General features: G+C 33.0%; 1 protein-coding gene and 1 long non-coding RNA gene across 2 annotated transcripts in view; both read left to right on the top strand.

The window, feature by feature from the left end:
* The window catches only part of LOC135123733 (uncharacterized), a 57,178-nt gene that overhangs the window by 21,700 nt on the left and 16,446 nt on the right, over positions 1-19,032 (top strand). The window contains exon 2 of the long non-coding RNA XR_010279705.1: positions 862-995. This is a non-coding gene — a long non-coding RNA (uncharacterized LOC135123733). The remainder of the gene's footprint in view (positions 1-861; positions 996-19,032) is intronic.
* Positions 1,410-2,055, top strand: LOC135123162 (ribonuclease H-like). Its single transcript, XM_064047660.1, has 2 exons — positions 1,410-1,842; positions 1,895-2,055. Exons 1-2 carry the CDS (start codon positions 1,455-1,457, stop codon positions 1,915-1,917), a joined length of 411 nt encoding a protein of 136 aa, XP_063903730.1. The 5' UTR covers positions 1,410-1,454; the 3' UTR covers positions 1,918-2,055.

Here is a 19,032-nt window from a genome sequence, read left to right as displayed (position 1 = left end):
CTAGATCAACATACATGATCGGTGAGAGTTCCAGGTAGATGTGACGCACAATTAGTTGTAACTTTTTTAAATTTGTTTAAAGATAAACCATATTCATAAATTAAACTATGCCATTTTATTCCACACAAAGATATTTTGACATATTTTCGATTGCCAGTTTGACGTTGAATATAAGAAAAAGTTCCACTTCTTTAAAGTAGTGTAAATTTAAGGTGGAAGAACTAATTTCTTTATAGTTTGTCATAATAATGGAGGGTTTAATTATCAGTTATCCTTATCAGTGAGTTTTCCGATAAGCCATTACACTAGTTCTAAGTTTTACCCTGATTTGGTTCTAAAGTTTTTGTTCTCATTTCTACTTGGCTGTTACAATTGTTATCCTTTGGAACTAACTTCTGTCATCAATATATAGATAATACGAGGCACAGTTTAATAACCCCCTTCCCCTATGAGTGCTCCGAACGCGCTACCTTCAGATCACGGTTGGGGAGGGAGAAATGATATTATACAATTCGGATTTTTTTTGCGAAAATTTGAATGTCTAGGGTAAACACTCATTTTTACTAAAATTTAAATCGCATTGCCTGTTGCACATTTTACGTAGGATTTATTCGGCAAAATTTTGAGATGACTATTTTTTGGGGTGATAAACAGATATAATTTGATTAAAAAATTACCATGCTTACGATAAGTTTAAAACGACTTCAAAATTTTAAAGTATTCGGTTGTAACGTTTCTGATTTAATCAATAAAATAAATTGGCTTTCATTTTTTTTAAGTCACCCACTATAAGTAATTCTAAAAACTATAAGTGCGTTGATAAACCACCAATATAAAGTCATAAAATTTTATATATTTCAGAGAGGATTTATTCGGCAACATTTCGGAAACGGGAGACCTGTTTTTTCGTACTCTAGAAGTCATGACACGTTGAGAAAATATGAAAGGTATTCGTCGAATGGATTGGCTTACTATACGTCCTTGGTTTACGTTTGGTAAGTAAAAAGAAAGAAAACAAAAAATAGAATAAGATACTCTGTGTTACAGGAGCAATGAGGACCACTCCCACAGCGGCTCTGGAGACTCTTCTTTGCTTAGCACCTCTTAATCTTCACATAGAGGAAGCGGCAATGACGACGTCTCTAAGACTTCACTCTCTGGGAGTATGGAACAAGCAAGGCCGCACAACGAAGCACACTCGGATCTTAACGGAGGCGTTCAACAGGATACCCTTGTTAAGGCTGGGCTGTGACCGAATGGGCACAAAATTAATATATGAGAAGACATATAGAATATCAATGAATGAAAATTCAGAAGGACGAGCCGACATAGATATCTATGTCGATGGTGCCAAAACAGATAGTGGTTCAGGAGCCGGCATCTACTCCGAACAACTGAACGCACAAATCAGTGTACCTCTCGGCACCCACACGTCTGTCTTACAAACAGAACTGATGGGAATAATGCTGGGAGCTAGAATCATTGCTGAACGTGAAATCGGCAACAAATCAATACGCATACTTACTGACAGCAAGTCTGCACTACTAGCCCTGGACAGCTGTATGGTTCGATCCGGGCTGGTTTGGGAGTGCAGACAAACGCTAAAGTATGTAACGCAGAGGAATAGTGTGGAACTTTGTTGGATCAAAGGACACAGTGGCAACGAAGGAAACGAGAGGGCAGATGAGATGGCGAAGCGAGCCGCGCGCATGCCCTTCTGGGGACCTGAACCGGCAATCACGCCTTCGGTCGCCCTCTCGAACGAACTCGTAAAGCAATATACCCAGAGACGCCATGAGCAGATATGGGTGAAGTTGAGCAGCTGTCGGCATAGTAGAGCTTGTATGGCGACACCAGACCGTAAGTTGACGAAATTTTATCTCTCACTTTCAAGGGACAAACTGCGTAAACTGGTAGGATTCCTTACGGGACATTACCAGTTTAACAAACATCTACATACGATAGGGGTGGTAACAGACCCAATCTGTCGTGGATGCAATGAAGAAGAGGAAACAGCTGAGCACATTCTTCGTGAGTGTCCAGCCCTAGCCTCCTACAGGGAATCCATACTAGGGGACGTCTGGCCTAGTATGGCAAATATCAGGGAGTTTCCACCCTCTGCATTACTCAAGTACATTCAAGCAGTTGGGTGGCTTGACGAGTAGAGGAGCGGGAAAACACCCTGATATGGACTTGGGGAAGGTACAATGGGCCCAAAGGCGAGGCCTAAGTGCCGGCTGGCTACGGTCAGCCCCCATAAATTAAGAATCCAGAATCCAGAAGATACTCTGTTAAAAAATAGTGTATTTTATTTGAAAAAACTGAAATTTTGTGAACCTTTCCATTGCTAAAAAATTTCAAGAAAATTGCAATAATGTGACAACATCGGATCAGAATTCTAAAAGTAAATTGAGGTTGTAAAGCTTAAGAAGAGATCAACGAAAATATGTAAAAATATACAGGGTGTTCATTTCGTCTGTTCATTCCTGACAATTTTTGCATAGGCAACATATTATACACCCCAGAGACGACTTCATCCAATTTAATTTTTTTAATAAGTAGTCATAGCAGTCAGAGAAAAAAAATGACAAAGATGTCAATGCCAACAAATGACAAAATTGAAAAAATCAATACTCAATTTATTAATGGATCAGATTACAACGAAAACGAATTTATAATAAATGTTCAAAATGCTTGCGTCCACTATCTTTACAAAATCCTATCCTAGGTTCAAAATTTTTACGAACGCTATCTAATATGTCGGGAGTTATAAGTCTGCATGACGCTGTCATCCTTTCATGTAAGTTATTTTCATTTTCGATTGGGACAGTATGAACGTCATTTTTCACCTTCCCCCAAAGAAAAAAAATCTAATGGCGTTAGATCAGGACTCCGTGCAGGCCAAGCGTACTCTTTTTCTTTAGCAATAAGTCTTGGCGCAAACGCTCTGTGTAAATAGTTCCTAATGTCCCGTGTCTCTCTGAAATTATTCTTCGTATGTGTAGCTCTACGTTTTCCAACAGTTCATGTAAAATATCCTTAAACAAATTTAGATACATGGGTCCGTTTAAATTTCCTTCAAAAAAAATGTTGACCAATGATGTAGTTATCAACAATTCCACACCAAGCATTAACTTTGAAAACTTCTTGGAAGTGCTTTTCCTGATACCAATGGGGATTTTGCTGAGCATAGTAATGTGAGTTGTGTCTGTTTACACACCCGTTATTGCTAAATGTGGTTTCATCCGTAAACAAAACGTTAACTAAAAAATCTTGATTGTCTCGTAATTGAGCCCTCACGAATGCGCAAAACACTAACTGTCGGATAAAATCGCGTTCTGTTAAATGTTGGACAATTGTCACACAAAATGGATGAAATCGGTTTGCTTTTAAGATATTGAAAGCCGAACCCAAACTAATCTCCATTTGACTTGTCTTTGACTCACGTGGGGATTTTCTGCTCCAATTTCAATTAGAGCAGTTTCATTATCCGGCGTTGTTACAGTTTGATTTCTAACTTTATTTTTTTTGAATTGCCTAAATTTTCGTAAATTTTTTTCAAGTTTTCTAAACGCCTGATTTGAGGGAGTTCTTCAATTGGGATATTGCCTGGCGTAGAGACGAACACTAGCATCAAAATTTTTGTCACACTTTCCCGATATTAATAGCATGTCTGTTTTTTCAGAATTGAAAACATTTTAAAATAAACGAAAATTGAAAACATTAATTTGGCTGACACAAATAATTTACCATAATTTTCCTTCTGGTCATTGCTATCTATGCGTTCATTATTATTTAAAAATAAAAATTAATCAAAGCCGTTTATGAAACGTAAAATGGGTTGTCTATGCAGAAATATTCAGGCGTGAACAAACAAAATGAACACGCTGTTTTGTTAAAAATAATTTTAGACTTTAGTCCTCAAAGAACCGTACAAGTTTAATCTTTGTTTTTTTTCTATTTCTGCCTAATAATTAATGAGATACCGAGGAACAGGTCCTCAGTGACTCACCCTGTATATATAAAAATATGCTACTCTTATGGGTTTGTAAGGTCTGGTGTCGATAAACGGAGTTTTGGTTTTATAAATTTATTTTAAAATTACATAGATGACTATAAAACACTACGAATTACTTCATGTCTAATACTTATTTTCCTCAACAAAAAGAGTACAAAACTCGGACTTAAGATATCTTAATAGAGTCAGTACAACCATGTAAATTGAGGATAGACTTTAAATATGCAGTATTGGTTTAGTTTAGTGATAAGTCAACAATACAATGGTATATAAACAAAAGATTCTAAGTATTAAAAGTGATTAATATATAATGACAAAATATTTTGACCAGAACACTACACTTTCTAACCTCATTCATCTGAAAGAAATTTGCAAATTTTTAATTTTTTTACCTTACGTTTGTTCAAATTCTGATAATATAAAAAAATCAACATGTGTTCCAATTAATCTATTAAAGTGAATACTATAATTTATTGTTTGCCCGACTTTCATTTCCCGAAATATAAATTTTGTTTAGTTTTTTGGTTCGCAATATGTTCGACTATATTTTAGGGGCGAGGGAAGTTCTGTCCAAATAACATTAGACATAAATTCGGTCCTAGTGTTTTCTGTCTTTTCGCGCTATCATCCGTTTTTACACTGCTTAGAAACAGATACAAATATTCAACTTTACACAACAATTTAAACATTTTGGGAAAATTTATGCGTTTAAAACAAATTACAACTGCACAATTTACTACTACTTAATTAATGCTCTGGACCGCTTTTTATGTCCTCTCTCACCTACACTGGCTAGTGTTTGCGACCAAGTACCAAGCGCAGTGTATACCTCTTATAATAATGGATCCTGCTAATAAATAATTAATACGATATAGAAAAACGTTTAGTGATTCACGCAGTACATTTGTTTAATACGTTGACACGAGGGACTATTTATTATATGTGTTGTTCAAATAATCATCTCCCTTGTGCATTTTCGGCAATTTTTATTGACTACCTAATGATTCACAAATCTGTAATAGTTAAATGATCTAAATATTTAGGATTTATGATTATTATAGAGGTCAACAGTAGTCAATAAACGTATGGACATGTGTCTGTCCTTCTTTTTTAAGATTTTTCTAAGATTTTTGGTAATTTTTTGGTAGTAGATACGTTTTTTATATTTAACAACTGTCAAATTAAGAAAGAATGTGAAAGTTACTGCTTTCGTTTTTGCTTTAATAAATAGCGTTAATGTAAAGTCAAAGCCAAACTGATGAATTATACTAAAGCTATTTTTTAATTTTTTAATTTAAAAGTGAAGGTAAAATGTTTTGAGAAGTTTGCTCGAACAATAATTGAGATATTTATTGACATTACGCTGCTCTTTCAAGAAATGGTAATGATGTTATAATCACAACATAAATGGATGTCAAAAAATAATTTTGACGTACAGTTGTGTATTTTTACACAACAACAAAAGCCACGGGTTTCAAATTGTTCCTAAAAAATGTTTGTTTCGTGGGTTCATTACTTTAGACGTATGCTGTACTTGACCATGATATAATATGAGGTCCACACTACGATTTATTTATATTTTTGGGGATCTATTTTAGTTTGGACCACTCTTACGTACTTTTTATTTATTGACATTAATAATATCTACTGTATTTTTAATATGCACATTTCCAAGAATTTTGTCTTTTATCGGACATTAATGTGTATTTTGTTATCCCTGCACTGATCTGTGATTTTCCATATAATGAAACTTTAACAATTTTTTTGTAAAATGCTAACATGTTTTGAATGCTTTAAATAGAAAAATTAATTACATTTTAAACCTCGTGTAGGTTACACGAGTTTATACTAAGACTTTAAACTACGAAGTATACAACCGTAGAAATTTTCTTTATGTACAAGTATACTAAATGTAGGTAAATCTGTATTAAAAACATAAAAAAATCATTAATTTTTTATTAAAATACTTATATATTATATATAAAGCATATATGCGTTATTTCTATTAGTTTACTGTGAAATAAACTATAATAGGCATTAGTTTATTTTGCAGTAGGTACTTATACATGGGATTTTAATAATTTAAAATTTTCAACACTACATACATCGTGAGTCAGTTCTCCAGTTTATAATGTTAATGTTTACAAATTTTGCCCTTATATGAATCTGATACTTTCACTTAACAAAAGTTAAGAGAAATTTCGTGGAACACAATAGCTGACAAAATTGGATGAATTTAACAGTTCATTGTGTAATTTCGGTACTTGATCAGTCGGGAAAAATAAATTTAATAAGCAGGTATTAATGACTGAAAGACGTAATCCAACAGAAAAACACCCGCTTATTGGGCATGGTAACTAATATCTATTTTTCAATATAACGATAATAATCGTGACATTAAATTTTAATCGTATGAGTGTCCCGCAATAATAACGTAATGTTTGTTTTAAATTATTGACATTTTTTCAATTTACTTTAACAATTAACACGACGACTAACTGTACGATCAACTTTCTATTTTGTTATGTATAATAGTAGGCTCTTTAAAATTGTAACAACAAATATTTTATTAAACAGCATGTATAAAATACTGAAATATTCTTCAGTAATTAAAAAAAACGTGATCAATTAATAAGGACACAATTTGGATAGGTACAGTGTGATATTAATGACAACAGTGCTGTATACTCAAATTTTCGAGAAAATGGGGTGAGCCGTTCTTGATTTGGTCAATAAAATAAGTTGCCTCATTCATTATTTTTTTGAGTGACCTTGCATGTAACATGTAAGTAATTCTATCATGAATCATAGTTTCAAAGTTAAATTGTAAAATGTTAGACAATTTTAATTTTTTTCCAAAAATCAATACGGATTCATAAACCACAAGCGTAGGAGTACATTATTTTACAAAATTTGAATAAGCGTTTTACTATCTATACAGTATCGATACAAACGACCGACAGACGGAGACCTATTTTTTTCATAGTATAAGGATCATGAAACGTGGAGAAAATATGAAAATTGCCTTTCCCTGGATGAACCCTATTACAGTACTTCCTTAACTAAGAAAAAAAAAATCTAATCCTATCTTATAAAACAAAAGACGTGAACTGTTTTATATTCCAGAGACGTGTAACGTCTTGTTAAATAACACAAACATAAAAGCGCACACTTGTCTTTAAACCATGTAAATCACGCTGTTGATTACCTCGTGATTACCATAATATTGGATTAATTATAGTGTTTTGTTGAAATGAATCATTCATTTTAAAGTTTCTACATAACGTATTGCAATAAAAAGTCATTAATGTCGCCTTAATAAAATACCAGTAAAGTGAGACACCAAATTTAAATTGTTGAGTTTATAATTAGGTACTTTCTGTCTCCATCTTCTTCATTTGCCTCCGAAGTTATGGGTCACCTTGTTGAGCTTATTTCTATAAGAATTACCACAAATTCTACGTAATTAGATAGTCTGTTATGTCTTTAAATTAAAATTTGTTTAAACTAAACCAAGATTTCGATCAATTAAGTACTTGTTAATAATATTTTCCTAGCGTATAGACCAAAATTATTAATCGTGGGCTAAGTATTTACTGTATCATTAAACAACTTAAAAAGTCTTTACTGTATCATTAAACAACTTAAAATACTCTGCCAACGCTAATTGCCTAGTCTAGAACTTCATTTAATCTTTCTAAAATTTGGTATTAATGTCAATTAAGAACTCACTAAATTTAGGTAGATAATGAAACTTTCGTACTCCCGGGATTGAAGTTGCTATTTCATTCGCTCATTCAAGAGATTGCAATGGCTCATTTAATCTCAAGGGAATAGAGTAAAAATAGTTTCCATGACAATAAAATACCAAAATTTTAAATTTTTTTCATTTATAAGATTTTTAAACAACTGTTTTGAAGCATGAAATAAATATAATTTATTTCTTGTTTATAACATTAATATTCACATTATTGCAATTAACTGAATTGGGATTGGTTTCATCGGATGTATAGTCGCAGTCATAGAAAACTGGACCACTAGCTTTGACACACATTTCCAAATTTAAAATTAAAAAAAAGGTTCAATTAATGTTTTGTTTGACAAATCAAATAATTTTGACAAAGTCACTGGCCCGTTTTTCAAATCAACAGCGTGCATTCAAATTGCTGTTATGATATTAAAAAAATATATCACTAAAACTTTGTTATGCCAAAGGAGTCCATTTTTCTATGGCCGCGACTCTACATACTTATATTTTGAGCGAAGCTTAGGGATGAAGTTCCTGGATAATTTAGTATTTTTTGCGTACTATGCTACCTTGTGACACATCAGATTATATTGAGTATAATTCTGATGATGTTCGACAAGAAAATATTTGTTCGTAGGTATAATTTTAGGACCATATACATAGTGTGCGGTGAAGACCGAGTGACCATTAATGTTTGTGATTTTTTTGTACGGTTGGCTACATATTTAAAATTTTATACCTGCTGTTAAATTGACATTTATGACAAGAAGTAAGCAGCTGTCATCTTCTCAACACGTTTCTTAGGAGCGCTCATGTCAAAATGACAACTGTTAGCATTACTGCCAATAATTCAGAAGTGCCACTATAAAAATTTGCAGTACGGTAGGTACATACCTCCCAAGCCTAGGTACTCTCGGTAAATAAAAATTAATAACAACTGTTGAAATAAGTAATTTATTTAGAATAATTTCTCCTATGCTATTTTATCAGTAAAACAATTGCAAAAATCATGAGTGTAATATTTCCATTGACAAGCCCACAACAGGCTCTTAATTATATGTGCGCTGATACATGTTCGATAAGGTGTAGCGTTTAACAAAACCCCATAAATGCATCAATTTATCTAATAAAACATCTCGTGTAAAGGTCGCTTGCATTCAATTCGTTGCAACCATTACACATCGGGCAAGTGTCACTTTTAATTGTTACCTAACTGTGTGCATAAGTTTACCAGTTGTGACGTCATCAACCTCCACCTACTGTTCGATGCCTGGATCAGGACATATCTCCATATTCGGCGCGCCTACGAATTTCGATCAAAACCTTCACTAAGTTCTGCGGAAATTTCTTCATTGAGCAGGTACAAATTAGATCTTGTTGGACGAGCTGACGTAATTTAGGACATACGGCAAAATTCTTTTTTCCCAATTTGTTTAGGTAAGAAGCTTGCGGATGTCATATATTCCCAAAAAATTATGCAAATCTTGTGAGTTACAACCCTATATGTTTTGAGATTTCTCTTTTCTCTGCTTGGAATTATTTATGATCTTAAGTATGATCTAATGTATTGATTGTGAAGGAATCAATCATGTGGACAATGTTGTTACCATTGCTGGTTTGTAGGTTTTTAACCTGAGTATAAGAATGGCGTTGGCGATTTTTTAACGAGAATAGCTCGTCAACGGTCGACAGGTAAAATTTGTTTAACGTGTGTGGGATAATAAGAAAAATACCGGGAAAGTGTGGAGATATCTACATTCACATCGATTTTTTTCATAAGATCGTGTCGTACCGAAAATAATACTTGCAGGAGAAAGAGGAACTCAATATTATATTATTATATTTAAGAAAACATTTCTTGGTAACATTAAGACCCCTTTTACCAATCAGAGATAAACCAGGGATACCTCTATTTCTTGGATAAACGTCTGTCTAAAATTTTAGTCAATCATATGATAAAATTTCCAGTGGAAAACAGCTCACTGGGAAGCAGAATAAGAGTCTTTCATTGGCAAGATTTTTACTACAAATAATAATTATAGGTACTGTCAATTGCTTTATCCCACACACTTTCTATAAAGGCAACTGAAAACTGTAATTGCAAATAATGTGCAGCTGATGGACAACTAAACTATTTGCATATTAGGGGTCATTTTTCCAAGTCTTCCTGAAATTTCTGTTGAATTTGATGAAGAATTTCTAAGATAATAGATAAATAAATAAATAAATAAATAAATAAATAAATTCAAATACTTAGATAAATTAAATCAATTCATCCACATTTTTCAATATCTACCTTCTTTGCAAGCAATTACACAAAATAAAAGCCTGTGACGGAAGCACTATGGTTGGCACAACATGTTTTTTTTTAACTAAGATTTAGTTAATAATATCTTCGAGATAATTTCATATACTTCTTGACAGCGATAAATACCCATGTTGATTTTAAAATCATAGAAACTGAAAAAGCCGTGTCTGGAATAAACCATAAAGTAATTAGTTCAGAGATGACTTGTTTAAAACACTATCTACAAATAGTCCTCCAAGTGTCAAACTCAAACACTCTGTTTGTTACGAAGTGTTGTCTAACAGTTGTGTGAAAGTTCTCCTTTTTCAGTTTTTCAGTAGTCCTGGAGTATAGGCCTAAGGTGAATAAATTCTGCATCGATGTATTCTCGAGCCTCAACGACTTGAAGGTGAAAATTACATTCCCTCTAATTCTTCTGTCCTTCAATGTGGGTAGCGACATTATGATAAGACGTTCAGAATAAGACAGTCGGAAGGAGAACTTGCTTTTTTCATGACACTCACGATGTAATCACTCCTTGTTAATTCTGAGCTTACTATATTACGCCTAGATCCAGTTGGGTATTCGGTCCGAACATTTCTGTTTATTTATTGGGAGAAGCCATTCGTTGAACCACTGATTCACTATTGAAATATCTTTTCTCAAAATACTAAAATTCGTGAGACTATCATTGTAAATTTTTAAGTCATCAGCATAGAACAAACACCTTCACTGGATTTCTGGTTTTAAATCCGCAATATACGTTATAAAGAGCAACGGACCCAGCACCGAACCCTGCGGCACTCCACTTTCCACACGTGTCAGATCATTCAGTGATGCACCAACTTTAACTCTGAAACTTCGATTAGTTAAGAATCCTTTAATCCATTCTAGTAACAGTCCACTAGGCCATAATGTCGAAGTTTCAACAAAAGCTTTGTTATTGGAAATTTGTCAAAGGGTTTACAAAAATCAAAATATGAAACGTCGGTAGCAACACCACGGTTGAAATTTTTGGTCCAATCTGATACGGCACAAAGAAAGTTAGTGGATACAGATTTTTTTGGGACAAATCCGTGCTGTTCGGCAAGAAGGACCTTGTTCGCCAGTAGGCATCTTCTCATCTCATCAGAAATAATAGATTCCATGATTCTGGCACATACAGGAGGTGTGTCTAATTATTTCCACATTTTTCTCCTCCTCCTCTTCCTGATTTACTATCTAATCGATAAAGAATATAATTTGGACAAGATACTATTGAATCAGTAATATTTGAATTCAACCAAGTTTCGTTTATTAAGAGTGTAGTAGGTTTCTGCTGAGTAAAGAGAGCTGTTAAGTTATCAAATTTTGGGGTCAGAGATCCAAGATTAGTGTACATGAGTACAATTAAAAAATGTTTCGCTTTGTGACATGAATATGTACTTTTAAAAGAATTCTAAGTTAGCTTCGCCACCAGACCGAGCCTGGTAAAGATCATAGGATTCTTTAAGCTTACGCTGAACGTTGACTACACGGTTCTTAATGCTTTTATGCGTCAGTATAGTGGAAATTCTATACAACATTTCAAGTAGGCCATCAATATTTCTTGTATTTATATGTAAAAGCAACGGTAAGTATGTCAAATTGTCTAACGACTTCTTCCATGACTGTAGATCCAAAATCTATCGAAAAAGACGAATATGGAAAACGAATTATTCTTTGACAGGATCAAGAAGTTCAGGGACCCCAGTTAGACTTTCTGTATAATTGCATGTTTTTATTTTTTTCGTTAACATACCAACTAAATCTTGAATACGAGGTTCATCAATAGGATTATTAACGACATTCGGTATGTTTAACTCATCTTCGAAGACCGACTGGTTGAACTCAAATTGTCTTTTATTATTGACTGTAGTTTTATTAAATGGTCTTAGTTGCCTTCACTTGCCATATGTCCTGCTTTTCGACATTTACCTAAAACAAGTTTGATCACCGAAGGTAAAAATATTTTGTATTATACTCAGTCACTTCGTACTTAATGATCGTGGACGAAGGAAATTCAGTCTCGTCGGTAGGCTCAACAAAGATTTGTCTTCTCAGATTCAAAACGTAGCTGTAGGAATGCTTGTTCTAAGGAAATTCATGGGAGACACCGTTTTGTACCCAAGGCTTTTAATAATGTTTTCAAGAATATAGCAGACGTTTGACGCAATGATGCACATGAAATATAAAACGTCTAACTTCTGCCTAATAATCTTGGATTTTTATATTGGGGTGCTCTGTGACAATCTGATCGACCAGATCCTTGTTACTGAGGTACAGTCTGTGAGTTTCAGGTCGTTAATTACATTTAGTCCAATGCCTTGATTTTTTAGGAAACTGAAAAGTTGAACTTGGACTTGTTGACATCTTGGCAGAACCCAGCCAAGCGGCTATTTATTGGGTCACCGAAAAATCGGGGGACACAATAAGTTATCTGATCACTACTATCACTGTTTTGATAATTCAGGTTCACAAAAAGAGTGCAAACAGATTCTAGGCCTTCTTAATCACTTTACACATACGATGATACCTTTATAAGCGCTATATCTTGAGGTGTCCCTTGAACTTCAATCAATCTAGTATCAAATGTATTTATTATTTTTTTTTATGATGATGCATTCAACTTTGTGGAGACAATAACTAATTAGATTGTAACTGACGTTTTGTTTCTAAATCAGTGGTGGCTTACCAAAGTTTAAGAAGCCCGTTATGTGGTTCCTAAGTTAAATTGTAAAATTTAATTATAGAAGTTTTCTTTTCACTTCCCGAGCGTAATTTCATATTTTCTCACTGTGTCATGATCATGACCCCTTTACAGTACAAAAACATAGGTTTTCTGTACGTCTGTCTGTCTGTCTGTCCGCCGCCTATGGTAATTTTTGTTAGACAGATCTCCGAAACTACTAGATTGATTGACGTTGTCAAATTTTATAAGGGTATTATGAATGTCAAATGGATAGTAAAACGCCAACCAAACTTTGTCTAATCATTCCCACCAAGAATGTGATGACGTCACCTCAAAATTGTACATAGTAAATAGGTTTTAAATTGTATAAAATAACATATAGTTCTGCACGCGTAGTTTATGAATCCGTGTTTTGCATTTTAATTTTGAATCTACAGAACCGAATGCTCTGAAATTTTGCAGACGTTTTAAAATTATCGTCAGCATTGTAAATTTTTAATCAAAATATATCTCTTTATCCCCCCAAAAAACTGATGACGTCATCTCAAAATTTTGCCGAATATTTCCTGTCTAAATTGTGCAAAATATCATGAAACTATACTTGCAATTTCTGACTGCATTCAAATTAATATAATTAATTGAAGTGATGCCTCAAAAAATTTTTAGATGACGTATCAGTTTTGGCGAGGTCTTAATTTTCTTAGTTTACCTAATACATATATTATATAGTTTAGTCGAAAGTAGGATATCAACATTTTCGTATTCGTATTGTGTAACATAAAAAAAATGGTTCACGACTATTTCGATACACCTTCTTCCGCCCCAGAAGTACAGTCCAACAAATTCAGTTTCTTCGAAAAATTATAAAATTTGATTTTCCAGGTGAACCAAGTAGACAATTACACCCCGTTCTCCTATACATTGGTATGAAATGTTATTATGTACCAAGGTTAGTTAATAGAGAACAGGTTACCACAAGGTTAGTTAATAGAGAACCTATCTATTAAATGACTTTGATTATGTACCTACTTTGGATTGTTTGCGAAAATCTAGATGCCTAGATTATAATATTAAGGCGGATACATAAACTGCCTGTATAGGAGTACGCTACTTTTTCATTTACTATGAAAACTTTTTAGGTGATGTCATCAAACTGTTGGTGAGAATGATCACACAAACTTTGGTTAAGGCTTTACGCAACAATAAACAGCAAAATCATACTTTTTTACTTCCTGAGCGTAAGCTAAATTATCGTAAGCATGGTAAATGGCTAATAAAACTTTTTTCGTTTATGCTGCCCAAAAAATGATCACCTCATTTTAAAACAATCGCTCCGGTAGTTTCGAGATTATCTGTCCTATAAAAAGCGACAGACGGCAAATAACAGACAGAACGAAACGGAATACGTATTTTTTGATACTCTAGAGAAAACACGAAAGCAGCTGTTAGCCGGATGAATTCTTTTACAATACTTCCTTAGCTTACACTCCGGAAGTAAAAAAAAACATAAAATTCGACATTCATCAAAATGATTTTATTAAAAGAAGATATTGAGGCTCAATATCTGATTTCTGATTATTAGTTTTAGCAAAATTTTATAAACAATAATGATGCCACTTCCGTAAAAATATAATAGTTAATACAAGAATTTTAATAATGAGAATCGTAAACAAAGAATTTCGATTTGCGATGGTGGCTGTAATTTAATCTCTCTTTACACTTCATACCTGTGTGATTTAGGAATCTGGGTTTTTAGTCTAAGTAGATTCCGCATTTTTAGGAAAAAAATCAAAATTGTATAATATTTTACAATTTAACTTTGAAGTTGCAAAACCGTATACTGTGAAACCCTGCAAATATTTTAAGGTTTGGGAAGCATGTTAAAGTGTTAACAAAATTATGACGGTATCTTACAATTTTGACGAATAATATTCTTCAAATTTATAAGTGTACTTAATCCATTACTCAGTCCTCTCCTCTGCATCGAGGAGACAAAATCAAGCAAATTTCATTTTCCTTTAACCGCTGATGCTTGTAATCTGAACGTGCTAATAGTCGTCCACACTTTCTTGAAATTTGCGCATCCGCGGCGCAGGGGCTATTTAGCCAATCATTTTTATTTTATTATAATTTTTTAAAGAAGCGGTTGTCGGACTATATGTATTTCAATAAGGAGGAAAATTCTGTCGAAATAACTTTATTCAACTCATTTTTCCTTAAGTACTTTTATTTTATTAAAAACAAAGACAAAGACGGTAAGAAGGATCTTCTTTATAAGAAGCCAGCAAGCCAATTAGATAAAGAGATTTGAGATTCTAGGTGGTGATATTTTTTATTTTTTAAACAGTCGTTTAAATGTGTCTGTACAAGGAAGATAATCCACCGTGTAAAGCAATTTTAGCATAAGTGAAGAAGCACAGCTCGTGTATAATACAACTTCTTTGGCATAACTATTTGCTAACAATCCCGACACGAGATGGGACACACACAAATCTTAGTAAGTGCTCAGAGGGAACTCAGTGAACCACCCAGTCTTGATTTGGAAGCATGCAAATTTTACACAGTGATAAAAACTCAACCACTTGAAGAAGTTACTGGAGAGCACGGGAGCACCCACTCTCCATTCCGGTTTTGAAGCGTCGGTGTAAATAAATCTTGCTAGAGAAATCGGTCATATAATCTTAAAAAATCACTTCTCTGAAGTTTGACCTGTACAGTCTGCTTTAGGAAAGAGAATGAGATTTAGATATACTTTCTTGTGGTGGTGAGATCTGCCAAAGAGAAAACTGCTTAGAATAAACGGCAAGGATAGTACGAATCGCAAAATTCATGTGTTTTATTTTATTTTTTGTAAGAATACACCAAAAGGAGAATAAGAGCACGAGATGTAGGGAGAGGTAGCAGCAAGATTGGAAAAAGTTGAAATTCGGTTAGGGTTATTTGGATTTTGTTGGACAGTAAGAGAGTTCGGAGTTAATAGTTGCATTCTCTATAAGAAAATAAGAAATTCATCAGAAAAGCAAAAAAAAGCTGTCGTTAGGTGTTACATGAAAATCCATAATAGATGAGAGATGACACTTTGTTTCATTATTGTTCCATTCTACACAAAAAATATTTTTTTTGCACATTTTTTTAGACATTGGTTTTTACTACCTGAATTACATTATTCTTTCCTTATGATGAGCAGGTAGTAGGCACTTGGTGGTACCTCTTACATTAAAAAATAAAGTAAATATTAATGAAAAGTTCAAAAACAATTTAAAGATGAGAGTTGCGAATCTTTACACATTTTATGTAGGTGTGCTAACTTTATTATGCCGGATTTTAATAAAAAAATTAATATAGACGAAATAATGTACATTTGAAGTAAATATTAAAGATTAATTACATACCTAATGAATCTGAAAATATGATTGGAATATGAGTACACGTTTTGATTCATCACGCTCATAAAACATAATTTTATGAAGACTCTTAATTTTATTCTTTGCAGCAACATTGTTAAATCTTGTAGACTTGATCGTAGTATTTCTGGTTCCACAACTTTCCTTTCTGAATGATATTAGTATCTTTCCTAAACTATTTAATGGAAATATAATATGTTTTTTTGTACAATAACACAAAACGTGTATCTCGTTACGTAATAAAATTTTTGAATGAATAACATCCATTTTAACAGTGCTGATAATAATCATTGCCTTCTGTGAAATAAATATTGTTAAATGGAGAAATAATCATTCGGTTATAATTTTATTGTCACTGAGACAAAACAATAAAATCAAAATTATGTTAGTACCTACACACAACAAAGTCAAACGTCAAGAAAATGAAACAGACGATTCAGGCTATAAATCTTATATTAGAGTTCACTATTTAACCTTATAAATGTCTATAATTTATTACTGTGCTGAGGTAGGTTCTTTATTTATATGGACGAGATGAGATAAACTATACGTTAATCAATCGTGGAATAAACTAAGTATATTTTTAAAGTTTCTAAGACGTAGCATCTACTTTTTATATTTCTAATATTTGTGGGTAAGAAAGTTCCGTTAGGAAATTTATCATAACATACCAAAACTGTTATATAATCGAAATACGTATATTATTATAAGAAATAATGTTTTTTTCTATTTTTCTACCTGTGTGTGTTAGGTTTTATAACGTCGTACCACCTCTGACATATAATTAGCGTTAGTGGGTGTATTTTTTCGCAGTGATTTGTCGCTCTTCCAGCACCTGTGATTTAAAAAGTAATCCACAAGGCGTCGTTTTTGGTCATCCACTCACGCACGAGTTCAACAAATAACAATGTTTTGTGAAATCATTCTTGAACCGAACTATCCCAACATTAACATTATATTATTAAAAATATCTCCCAACTACAATTTATTTGTATGAAATATTTCTGTCAGTGTGTCAGCGTCTATTGCATTTTCTCCAACTAGAAATTCGTTTCCAAACATTTTATTTTCGTCGTCGACCTCAATGTCAAGTTTATTCTTCAAATCAAAAAGGGCGTGGGTGTGGACCTGTCGTGCAAATTATTCTATTTAAGCATCAAGTGGATTTTGATTCGTCTTATTTTTATGAGATCAAGTGGCCTGATTGCACTGTGATGTATGTAATAAGTGCATGGTGCCAGGGCCAACTTGACTAGACTTCAGCATATAAAGTGAAATGGTTTTATAAAATATGTTCCTTTATATGGGTATGGGTCAATGCCAGACCCATTTCAAATCACTATTGATCATACTTCGAGAAAATACGAATCGAGCAATTAACCGTGAACTTGATGTTTGCAGCAGATGTGCACAAAAATCATCATGTAATTGTAAAACCCACTCGAGAACTTTACTGGTCATAAATATTTACTCACTCGTAGGTAAATTTGAAGGATTTGATGATTCAAAAAATGTGTGGTGGCTTTTACCATTTCGTTTATTAATTCCACCTGTAATGAGACATTTTTAGAGACCTTCATAAATGCACTTGTGAAAGCGCGTTTAGAAGTTTTGTTATTCTAATGTCCTGAGGGTGACAATAACGGATCTGAAAATTGACAAATGTATCCTCTGTAAACCGTAATCGTTTTGATATTAATTTGAATAATAAAAGCTTTGTTTTATTTTAACGCGTTACGTCATTCAAGGATCAAGACAAGGTCCCGCCTTATGCACCAACGCGGTAGAAGCTTCTACGATTTCTTCCAAATCATAATAAGATAGTGTAAATTAAGAGTGGGACCCTTATTATGTAATTGAGAAGAATGGCCAAATTATAACATCGCTGTGATAATATAATAATTAATGACTGTTGTCAAAAATTTTATTCTGTCTGGTATAAAGTTAACGAATGATTAACTTGTTACAAGAAAGTAGGACAAGAGTGGTGCCAAGTGTTTATTATGTCGGGAAATTACATACAAGTCCCTGAAATAAATATCATCGGTAATTTAGTGTGGCAGCCATAAAATCCATATTTAAATAATTGTGAAGTTAAAAAGCAAATAACTATATCCAAAATCAGGTGTTCTTTTCACGATCAAAAGTTTTTTGTTTTTGACTGAAAAACAAAATTATTCCACCGCTATTAACACTCATTCACATTATAATACGTATGAATATCAAATTTAAATATTACAAATTCTATTAATCACTTATTTTTAAGCGTGATCATGAAATTTCGAGTCATAAACATAATCATTTATAGAATTTACAATAAAATAGTGACAGTAATTCCACATAATACAAGTTTTTGTAATTAAATAAATCTTGCCTCAACACATTACACGTTTAAGATTACGTACTAAATGTATGCATTCAATTTATTTTATTCTATTTTAGAATCATAATCTTGTTTATAAGCACCAAAATGCGGGCATAAGTTAGCCTTTATGGCACAAATCAGTCAAAAATTCCTAAGCAACGATTGATTATGCATTTACATTAATAAAATTAATTATTCAAACAAGCTTCGATATTCAACAGTTTTATTGAAGTTGAGAAAATAATATTTCATCAAATCATTCCTCGGCCGATTTAAAATTCTTCTAAAATTTCTTTTGAATAAACGTTTTCCGTTTCTTCAGTTTAAATTTTGAAAATCGAATTATTTAACAAATAAGCAACCTGGTCTCCAAAACAACTCTCAATATTTCGTTAAAAATATTTTAGAAACTAAAATAGAACAAAACGTTGTATGTATGTACGTCGGGCATTAAAAATCCCCTCGTGCCATAATCTCCCTAATTATGCCCTTAATACATA

The sequence above is a fragment of the Zophobas morio genome, unplaced genomic scaffold (assembly GCF_036711695.1).
Source record: "Zophobas morio isolate AGI-343-1 ecotype UQ-CSIRO unplaced genomic scaffold, CSIRO_AGI_Zmor_V1 ptg000006l, whole genome shotgun sequence".
Lineage (NCBI taxonomy): Eukaryota > Metazoa > Arthropoda > Insecta > Coleoptera > Tenebrionidae > Zophobas > Zophobas morio.
The sequence above is the reverse complement of the archived record's forward strand: the minus strand, read 5'-3'. Positions and strand labels throughout refer to the sequence as shown.

Coding starts and splice junctions, on each gene's coding strand:
- LOC135123162 (XM_064047660.1), top strand. CDS start 1,455: ATGGGAATAATGCTGGGAGCTAGAATCATTGCTGAACGTGAAATCGGC. Junction 1,843..1,894: donor CTGTCGGCATAGTAGAGCTT/GTATGGCGACAC, acceptor CTCACTTTCAAG/GGACAAACTGCGTAAACTGG.